General features: G+C 36.8%; 1 protein-coding gene across 1 annotated transcript; it reads left to right on the plus strand.

Annotated features, from left to right (window-relative positions):
* Nucleotides 1–3,691: 3,691 nt before the first annotated feature.
* Nucleotides 3,692–6,218, plus strand: LOC117636586 (3-hydroxy-3-methylglutaryl-coenzyme A reductase 1-like). Its single transcript, XM_034371158.1, has 3 exons — nt 3,692–4,924; nt 5,048–5,576; nt 5,674–6,218. Exons 1-3 carry the CDS (start codon nt 3,882–3,884, stop codon nt 5,917–5,919), a joined length of 1,818 nt encoding a protein of 605 aa, XP_034227049.1. The 5' UTR covers nt 3,692–3,881; the 3' UTR covers nt 5,920–6,218.
* The last annotated feature ends 4,985 nt before the right edge of the window (nt 6,219–11,203 follow it).

Here is an 11,203-nt window from a genome sequence, read left to right on the forward strand (position 1 = left end):
CTCTTAAATAAGTTTATTTGAAGAATCACTTAATAAAAACTATATATATATATATATATATATATGAATTTAAATCGAATCTCGTGTTTGTGTTTGTTTGACTTGGAGTTTGAGAATAAGTAAATGTCACAACTTCAAACAATTCGTCTTTGGCTGGCCGATCCCTCTCATAATATCTATATAAAATCAACAAGATCTGTTTGAATATATATTGGCGTAATGATCCTCTCTTTGACATATTTGCTTACTTACTAAGCACATGGGCCCTTTGAAATTTAAAGTCACGAGTGTTGTTGCCTAGTTTTTTTCTTTTTCTTTTCAAACCGTATTAATCTGACTCTTTAAAGTTAGATTAATTCTTCTTTCCGTTTGTAGGGTTTTATACATAATTTCTATATTAAAATACATCAATCAAACCAACTTGTTTTCTATTGAAAAACACAACTTGTTTAGAATAGCATTAAATGTCAATTATATATTCCTATGAATTTGCCCTAAAAATCTCATTTCTCCTAAATTTAGAACTCTTTGATAAGTTTTATCGAGACATAGGTTAAAATCATATTAGTAAAATCCAATAAATATGTAAATAAATGGACCTATAAATCTTTCTATATGTTTCTACATTAAATATATATGTATGATAATCCACCCTTTATATTATTCGTATTATTAGTTATTATCTTGTTCTTGTCTTATAAATTTATAAAATTTACTAAAGAAAGGATTTATTACAAATTCTCAAAGAAATCATTATAATAATACGACCCAACAAAAAGGATTTTTAGTTTTTGGGTTTTTGGTGTGGGTGTTTGGGTTGGTGGTGGGGGGTGGGTTGTGGGGTGTGGGTGTTGGGGTTGATTTTTGGGAGATATAGAAAGATGCAAGACCTTGTTAACCAATTTCACGGAAGAAAGAATTCACTCTTTTATTTTGTTTAATAGGGATTTCCTAGTTAGTAACCAAGAATATCTTTACTTGATTCAGGATGTGTGATGTATATGCCATCCGAAGTGATCTATTAATCTCCTAATAAGTCGTTTAATAGCAGTTCCATCTATCACTTTATTGTGAAAGACCAGATTGGCCCATTCTGCCATAAGTACCTCCCTATTCCGCTGAGTGGGGTTCGACAATGGTTTTTGGGAGATATAGAAAGATGCAAGACCTTGTTAACCAATTTCACGGAAAAAAGAATTCACTCTTTTATTTTGTTTAATAGGGATTTCCTAGTTAGTAACCAAGAATATCTTTACTTGATTCAGGATGTGTGATGTATATGCCATCCGAAGTGATCTATTAATCTCCTAATAAGTCGTTTAATAGCAGTTCCATCTATCACTTTATTGTGAAAGACCAGATTGACCCATTCTGCCATAAGTACCTCCCTATTCCGCTGAGTGGGGTTCGACAATGGGTTTGAGCCAATGATTGGAAAACTTCATTTTCTCGATCTTTATTCGCATAGAAATTCAGTAACTATGGTCCTAGGTGAACTGCGGAAACCCAAACTTACACGGGTGTCATAGAATTACTTCGTTTAGATACCATATGAGTAGGCTCGGCAAAACCCTTACAGCATCCACAATGGGCTTCCTAAACCACCTCCTTAGCTAAAATTTAGGGAGGAATTGAAAAAACCCACCTCCAACCATGCTCCATATTCAGCTCATAAAATAGGGAGACCTCTATGAGCTCATAAATCCGAGGAGAAAGAAAGGGCTCCTAGTGATTCCCTATAATTAAATTTTATTTATTTAATATTATTTTAAGCAAATTATTCTTTATTGTTTCTTTTGTGTCTACACTTCATTCAAAAATTGAATTTAAAAACATTAAAAACATTTATGACTTTTTAAACTAGGGAGTATGGTTGGAGTTGAAATTTTATAGAGAGCTCCTAAAATAGCTTTCTAGTGTTTTTAGCTAAATTTTAACTAAAAAATATAGAGCATGATTGTCGATGCTCTAATGAGTTTAAGTTTTCAGAAATTTTTTTCTCTTTTTTTTCTTTCAAATTTGTCAAGTTTTGTGTCATTTCCCAATTTTAATAGAGAAAGTAGATTGAATTTATAAGTCAGAGGTCAATACAATACAAATAATCACATAAGGTTAATACAAATACGGAAGCACAGTAATCACAAAATGTTATGGAGTAATTCACCAACAACAACAAGCACACAAGGTGTACCACTACTTGTAGCCATGCATGCATGGCCAAAGAAATTCATGCATAAAAACCAAAAGCCTGGAAAATCCAGGCAAATATCTTAACGCAATATTTTTTGGAATTTTTTTTGTTCTGAAACTTTTACTTTTTTAGGTAAACTTTGTGAAACAACTCTAAAACGTTTTATAATGCGTATAACAAATGAGATGCATCAGATTGCTGCAAATGTTGAGGAAAAAAAAAGGAAAAAGAGGAAATTAAGAGTGAATGATAAATAAGAGTGCTATTATTTTCACTCACGTATTATTTTTTTACCATCTTATCTTTAAAATTTTAAAGATAAATTTACCCAATTGTAAAATAACTTAATTAACTTCTAAGGACTTATGAAAAACACCTTTGATCAGCATCTTCTACTTGTCTTTTTGTCTGCTAGGATCTACTAGCCTTTTATTCTAAGCACATCATTAAAATAATATCCAATAACTAGAAAATATTCCACATAAGGTTGGATAAGGAAAAACCCTTGCGAAAATGAATAGCAAGGTAAGGTCTCTTCATTTGCTGAGAGAGGCCGTCTATTCCTCCATTATCAAGCTTTTCTTCCCATCTCAATGATCATGGTTTTCTTTTCCATTTTAATTTTGATGGGTTAGGCGTTGGTTGGGTCTCCATTTTACATACTTTCCTCACCGAGCCTAACAAAGAGAATTTGATTGAATTAATAATTAAATTGTATTTTAGGAATAATAGTAGGTGAAAAGATAGGGATGTATTTTTTCAAATTTACTATAGATGAGAAGATAAGGTGAGTGTGAAAATAAGACAACGATAAAAATAATAGAACTCATAAATGAGGGCCGCCCGCCTCCTACTATACTCTATAGGATGTTTAATACTTAACGACCCTTTGGTCCCGATACTAATTTAGATTTAAATTCCAATAGGATATTGTTTCCATTTATTTTTGGTTGGTGTTTCCAAAATTTATTAGCATTAATTAAATTTAATAGAAGGTGGATATTTTGCTTACTAAAAGGCACATGTGAGAATTGTGCAATGCATCTACAGCTGACAGTAACTCCGCAAGCTATTCGGTTCTAGCATTTCACACTTAAAACTTAACCATGGAGGTTGCACCTCAACTTACATTGCCTAGAAAAGCATTAAAACTAACAAAAAAACAATTTAGCCTACTAATCATATATACTAATTTCCAAAGATGCAGATAAAGACAAAAAATCAGCACCCAAGTGAACCAACTCAACCCAACTCAATCCAACCAATACAGAAGTAACAATAAAATAAATATTCAAATTTTAAATTAAAAATAAAATAATTAATAGTAAAAGAAAGAACCAGGAAGGAGACAACAATGGGTGTATTGCTTTGACTATTTATGCATTGTAAGTTCAACACGTGCCGTTAGGACCCAATCACACTGCCTCGCACGTGCGACTCGCTTCACACGCGTTCCCGAACCCAACTGCTATATATACCCCCCTACTCACTCGCTTCACCATTCAAACAGACCAAACGGAAAAAAAACCCACCAACCAAACCCGAAAATAGAAAAAGGAAATAAAAAACATTTCTATCTTTTTTAAATTTCCAGTTTTGCCCAGCTCAGTCCTCGCTGTCCTCTCCTCCTCTCTCCGCCGCTCGATCGCCGCCGGCGCATTTTAGCATCACCGCCACGTCAGCACATCCGATGGACGTCGCAAGGCGATCGACAATGGAGACCGCCGCCGGAAAGGGGAGAAGGCCCGGGCCCATGAAGGTGAAAGTGTTGGACGAAAACGACGTCGTGGTGGTCGGCGCTAAGGCCTCCGACGCCTTGCCTCTCCCTCTGTACCTCACGAACGCCGTCTTCTTCACCCTCTTCTTCTCCGTCGTCTACTTCCTCTTGACTCGCTGGCGCGAGAAGATCAGGACCTCCACGCCTCTTCACGTCGTGAACCTCTCCGAGATCGTCGCCATACTCGCGTTCGTCGCCTCCTTCATCTACTTGCTCGGCTTCTTCGGCATCGATTTCGTGCAGTCGCTCATTCTCAGGCCCAGCAACGACGTGTGGGCCTCCGACGACGACCTAGAAGAGCACGAGCGCATGATTTTGAAAGACGACGCTCGCAAGATGCCGTGTGGGGCTGGCCTCGACTGCTCAATTCCCCAAATTGCCCCTATTGCTTCCCCAAAAGCTGTTGCACAGAAGGTGTTTGATAAGGAGGTAGTGATCTCCACTCCCACCGATTTCTCGACCCAGCCATTATCCGAAGAAGATGAGGATGTCATCAAGGCCGTGGTCTCGGGAACCATTCCTTCTTACTCTCTGGAGTCAAAGCTCGGAGATTGCAAGAGAGCAGCTGCTATTAGGCGCGAGGCGTTGCAGAGGATTACAGGGAAGTCTATGGGTGGTTTGCCATTGGAGGGGTTCGATTATGAGTCGATTTTGGGTCAGTGCTGTGAGATGCCAGTTGGGTATATTCAGATTCCTGTGGGGATTGCTGGGCCTCTTATGCTTGATGGTAGAGAGTTCTCAGTGCCCATGGCTACCACTGAAGGTTGCTTGGTGGCTAGTACCAACCGTGGTTGCAAAGCTATCAACTTGTCTGGTGGAGCTAGCAGTGTGTTGTTGAGAGATGGGATGACCAGAGCACCTTGTGTGAGGTTCAACTCTGCTAAGAGAGCTGCTGAGTTGAAGTTCTTCTTGGAAGACCCCAACAACTACGATACTTTGGCTACGGTTTTCAACAGGTAATTCAACTTTTTGTGCTCATATCGATAACGTTGATGGGTTTGTTTGGTTAAAGCCTAAAGCCTTTAGCTTTTTAATTCTTTTGGATGTTAATTAACTGGGTTTTGGGTTTGGTTATTCAGGTCAAGCAGATTTGGCAGACTTCAGACAATTAAGTGTGCTATTGCTGGGAAGAACCTTTACATGAGATTCACCTGCAGCACAGGTGATGCTATGGGGATGAACATGGTCTCTAAAGGTGTACAAAACGTTTTGGATTTTCTCCAGAATGACTTCGCTGACATGGATGTGATTGGAATTTCTGGTAACTACTGTTCGGACAAGAAGCCTGCTGCTGTGAACTGGATCGAAGGCCGTGGCAAGTCAGTGGTCTGTGAAGCTGTGATCAAGGGTGATGTGGTGAGGAAGGTGTTGAAAACCAATGTGGAGGCCCTGTGTGAGCTTAACATGCTCAAGAACCTTACTGGGTCTGCAATGGCTGGTGCTCTCGGTGGCTTCAATGCACATGCCAGCAACATTGTTTCTGCAATCTACATCGCCACTGGGCAAGATCCAGCTCAGAATGTGGAGAGTTCTCACTGTATTACCATGATGGAACCCATCAATGATGGAAAGGACCTTCACGTGTCTGTGACCATGCCTTCTATTGAGGTAATTGATTTTTGCTTGATGTTTATATTACAGTGTTTTGAATATTTGGTTCTTAGTAGACATGAAGTCTTACGTTGGTGTTTGCTATTTTTTCCAGGTTGGTACTGTTGGAGGTGGGACCCAGCTTGCATCTCAGTCAGCTTGTTTGAACCTGCTTGGGGTGAAGGGTGCCAACAGAGAGGCACCAGGAGCAAATGCAAGATTGTTGGCTACTGTTGTAGCTGGTTCTGTCCTGGCTGGAGAGCTCTCTCTCATGTCTGCTATTTCAGCTGGACAGCTTGTTAGGAGCCACATGAAGTACAATAGATCAAGCAAAGATGTCTCAGCTGTTGCCTCCGCTTAAGAATTACAAGACCACAACTTTTGAGGCATCAAATAGCCTCAAGTATGGTCTGAAGAATTCGAAAGAATAACAGTGACAAAAAGGAATTGTCAATTTGGCATGGAGAGGGAGGATTGGAAATAATGAACAGAAAACATACAGCAGGGCTTAGGAACGAGAGATTGTACTATTTGTATTCTTTTCTTTGTTTACCTTTTTTCTTTAATTTAATTTTCTTGCGTGTAAGAAACTCTATGAAAAATTGTGTAAAATGATTATGAAAGTTTTAGTCGCACTTTTACTGCCGGAAATGCTACCAACATGGTGTCCAGTACTTTATTCTCTTATTCTGTTAATAATGGAACATGGAATTTTATATGAGCTTCAGATGCTATGCTAAGCTTCACTATATCTTTGACAATGAAGGATACTCGGTTTAATCTTCCTGAGATTAAAGTTTCTTGTGGTGTTTGCACTTTGCAGGGAATAGTTTGGTGAAGTTGAGTAGACTTCTTGCTGCTAACTCTCTAGGCCTAATGAACTGGGCTCAAGAAAGTACGTCCTTTTCCTTTGATCTCTGTTTCTGTGATCTGTGTGTTATGTCCATTGCTAATTTCACGTGCTTGCCTTTGACCAAGTCTCTGTGTGTGTGTTTGTTAAGCTCCAGAGATTTCCTTTGATGTTTGGTTGTTGCTTTAATTGGGAGTTGGCTCAATATCAAATGATGGTGATGCTTTCTGGTTCGTCGTTTTCTTTAGGAGGAAAACTTAGTTGTAATGTGCTGTTCCTGGTCAATAATGCTATGATATATAGAAGAATTATCACACGTATCATGGCGTTATTGGCCGGAGATAACCCTAATCAATAATGCTATGATATATAAAAGAATTATCACATGTACCATAACGTTATTGATTAAAGATAGCAAAATAATGTTATCCTTGTTTGATGTCTTTCTCCTTCTATAGGCTTTCTATATGCATGCATGTTGATATCTTTTTGTGGATGAGATGTCATGTTTCATAAATACAGATGGCTTGTGAATACTTTTTCTTTTCCTTCGAACTTTCAAAATTTTCTTTTTCCTTTTTTCAGAGAATACCTTTTTCTTTTGTCGGTTGAAAGTGCACATAGAGAGAGTATCAGCCAGCAAATTTTTCAAGAACAAGGAGAGAGCTTAACGGGCCCTCATAATTCAGGTAATCGATAATTCTTGATTAGAGAGGCAGCTCACATGTGTACCAAGGTGGTAGTCTTTGAGTGTCTTGGTAGTTAGGATCTGGAATATTTTAGTTCATGTGCCAGAGTTTTCTGCAATATTATAATTGAGCTGCATTATGGTGTTATATTTATTGCCTGGATCCAGATCATTGTTATGCTGCATAAAAATTTGTTTTTATCTCTTCATGATGTGTTCACATGATGCGTTTGTGCCGAAAACAAGCAAAGTTATAATAATTTTGATTTCGGTCTTGATGTTGTAGGAATTTATAGTGTCTATTGTGGTGTGGTGTAAGTTTAGCTGAAAGATTAGTTATGCAACTCTTGGTTTTGGATGGATAGTACTTCGAAAAACTTGCACCATTTCATTCTTTTTTATTTGTTAATTTGCAATGCATCTTTCCGCTTCTTCATGTGTATGAACATACCGAAGACAGAATCAAACGATTATATTAAGAATTAGAATATGTTAGATACAGTTCTTTACACGCGCAAATGATTGTGAGCCGTTATTGTATTGTGAGACTCACATACATCAACCATCTACACGAAAGACTCTCCTGATTACCTCTAAGAATTATTAAGTGGTGCAATAAAATTGTGGTGGGGGTTGGGGAAATGTCAGTTGTGGCTGCTACAAGCGACCAAGTTGACTTGATCAAAGTTAGGTGGCTTGCCATTTCAGACCAACCCAAATTGTTATAGTCTCTTATTATGTTGGCAATAGTGGCAACCACCATTGAGGCATTGACTACACTTCTACATTTTCTTCTCTTTCTAAAAGTATTTTCATTTTTCATTATACCTGCGTGATGTAACCTCTTTGCTAGGGACAAGCAATGGTACAAAGAGGACTTTAATTGCAGTCTGAACATATGGTTGTATTAATATTCAACACCTGCATTGCATGTACGAATTTGCTGTTGAGTGGTCTATTCTGAGCTTATGATAGTTGGTGAAAAATATTTTAAAATATCAGCATTTGATATCTCAATAATTAGCAATTCTTGATTCTAAAAATAAAAAATAAAAAATTAGCAATTCTTCCATGCCACGGGTCTATATATATAAACAGGATCCCGAATCTCTGCATTTAGTATCGGTGCATTTGTGTGCATTTATTAAAATCTTGACCATTTAATTAATTCACATCAGCATAGTTATAATATCTTAAAAAATCAGATGCTGTACCGTATCACCCCTTCCACCCTCCTGCATCTCTACTATCAGAAACCCTCTTCCCAGACTCCTACGTTGCCATGGCTGCCATCTCTTAAAAATCATATGGAGTTTATACTGCAAAAGTGAAACCATTGGGAAACCCTCGTGCTTGTCAAATTGACCAACATAATCAGGACCTGGTATGAGGGATGTGAGAGCCCTGAATCCCCTCAACACTACCTGTTCTCACTTGTCAAAGAAGACAAAGTATGAAGATTCCAAGAACAATATTAATAATTAATAATGAATTAATAGTGAGTCTACATGTATGTATACAAGTCCAGTAATATGTATGTATCATCCATTATTTATGCTTACCCAATTATCTGGCTTTTTTCATTTTATTCCTTCGAATTGTCGATTTGTTTTGCTTTTATTTGCTTTATAATTCAATACATACGTGATTTTGCTTTTTGTTGCATCCGCGACTCGAGAGGTACTAGGGTTGAACCGCTGGAGTGATGGCAGCCATCAAAAGGAGCCACATGAACACCTAGATCTGATTCATTTTGCTTGGATATCCACCAATGATTGGTGTCACAGAGATAAATTTTTTCACAGATAATGAAATTGTTACTAGGAACCAGTAATGGATTGCATGAACAGCTTCCATGGCATGAGATCTGGAGAAAGAAAATTATACACATTAAAGGCAATATTTACTAGGTTGATGCATATTTTAAACTCATGAAGGCAAGATTTACTAGGTTGATGCATAATAAATTACAGAAGAAATGTAAGCAGCAGATTCAACTTCTGGGTCCTGGTCTCTGTACTGGCTGGCCGTGCCCTGCAATTCAGTTCTAGATAGAACGATGGAAAAGTTAAGAGCATAATTAGGTTTTGTAGGTCAAGGCTCTTCGTAGGGAAAAAACCTTACATGAAACGAGGATAACACTATTTTGCTATCCTCGGCTAATAACACAATGACATGTGAAAAAGTTATTTTAAATGTAATTGCGTTATTAGTCGAAAATAGCAAAAAATGTTATCCCCGTTGCATGAGAGTTTCTCGAAGACACGACATCCTTGTGTGGCTGAGGAGGCACCCTCTAATATTCATACCTTTGTCCCTCTGGTGGTGATTGAAAATCTAGCCAAGTTACATGCACCACAAGTTACATGTCACATGCTTATATCTAGCATGAAAATCACCTTATCCACCTACTTCTTTTTTGTCCTCTTAAGAGCAAACAAAATCGCAGACTAGGAGATGAAAGCAATGTTGTTGTAGTTTTTTAAACTTTGGTGATATAGAGAGTCATGCAATTTTGATTTGAGAAAAATATCTCTCGTTATAGCTAGTTCAAGTTTGGTGTTTATAAATTATAATTGGATTGAATTGCGTAACTCGATATACTTAAAGGCTTATTATCACAAAACATCCCTGAGGTTTACGAAACTATCAGATTGCATCCTTAATGTTTTTTTGTGTCACTTATGGTCCTCAAAGTTAGTATGTGCAATCACAAATGGTCCCTGACGTTAGGGTCTGTCAAAAACTCTGTTAGTTTGCTATCGTGGCATACATATATATCACAAAACATCCCTGAGGTTTACACACTTATCACAAATGGTCCTTACGAATTTTTTTTTAAAAATTTAAAATTCATAAAATTTTGGTTTTCTTTTTAAAATTATTTATAAATGAAAAAACAATTTATAGAAGGATTTTAATCTTGAGGACCATTTATGAACCCTAAACCTTTAGTTTTTTTTTCATTTTTAAATTTTATGAATTTTAAATTATTTTTTAAAAACTTCATTAGTTTGTTGATGTGGCATATATATGGAGCCCACATCTACAATAATATAGTGTCACATGTATTTAAAATTTAATATATTTTTTAAAATAATTATAATTCATAAAATTTTAAAAAGAAAACAAAAATTTTATGAATTTTAAATTAAAAAAATTTCGTAAGGACCATTTGTGATAGGTGTGTGAACCTTAAGGATGTTTTGTGATATACATATATGCCACGTCAGCAAACTAACGGAATTTTTGACGGAACCTAACGGCAGGGACCATTTGTGATCATATGCTAACTTTGAGGACCACGAATGACAAAAAAAAACATTAAGGATGCAATCTGATAGTTTCGTAAACCTTAGGGACGTTTTGTGATAATAAGCCTATACTTAAATATGATGAAGTAATAGCTAATAATGTCTAGCCCATCGAAAAAGAGTCTTGATTTACAAGCTAGTGGTTTTAGGTTCGTAACTCCACGTCACCAGTGTGTGAAAAAAACCCCCTCTTCCTTTCTAACTTTGACCCAAAAAAAAAAAAAAATACAATTGAAGGATTTTCATTGTGCGGGTGAAGACATGACTGGATGGGTTGTAATGTGTTAACATCCTATCATTTTGTGAGAATGAGGAGAAATAAACTTCCCGCATGACTAGTCTATCTTCTACCTTCAGTTTGGACAAAATTCGAAAGTTGGCTTTCATTTTCTCACTCAATATACGTTAAATCTAATGAGTTATCCAATCTAATTTAACATTGAGCACCAAAAACGTGTCGTTAATGTATAATTCTAAAACACAAACGATTGGCTGGAAAAGATGTATAATTGACATGGAATGGTGAGGCTATTGGCGGTAATAAAACAGAAAATAAATGGTGAGGTTGTGTGCATGGTTGTTAAGAAGAGTACAATGGTGATATGTGACAGACAAACAACTAAACAACAACAACTGAGGAAGAAGACAAATGGGGTGATCACATGGCCTTGCCCTCTCAATGTCTGTGTGCTATTATATCCGGAATTGTCTTCAAGCTTCGATAAATTTATTAAACATAAACTAATGTGCAATTTGCTTAGTGCTTATCTATACAATAATTAAATTAGTGAGG

This window comes from Prunus dulcis, chromosome 8 (genome assembly GCF_902201215.1).
Source record: "Prunus dulcis chromosome 8, ALMONDv2, whole genome shotgun sequence".
NCBI classification, from domain to species: domain Eukaryota; kingdom Viridiplantae; phylum Streptophyta; class Magnoliopsida; order Rosales; family Rosaceae; genus Prunus; species Prunus dulcis.

Bases quoted from the DNA above. Each gene is read 5' to 3' on its own strand.
- LOC117636586 (XM_034371158.1), top strand. From the start codon at position 3,882: ATGGACGTCGCAAGGCGATCGACAATGGAGACCGCCGCCGGAAAGGGG. The intron at 4,925-5,047 runs GTAATTCAACTT...TTGGTTATTCAG, and splicing joins TTGGCTACGGTTTTCAACAG to GTCAAGCAGATTTGGCAGAC. The intron at 5,577-5,673 runs GTAATTGATTTT...TATTTTTTCCAG, and splicing joins TGACCATGCCTTCTATTGAG to GTTGGTACTGTTGGAGGTGG.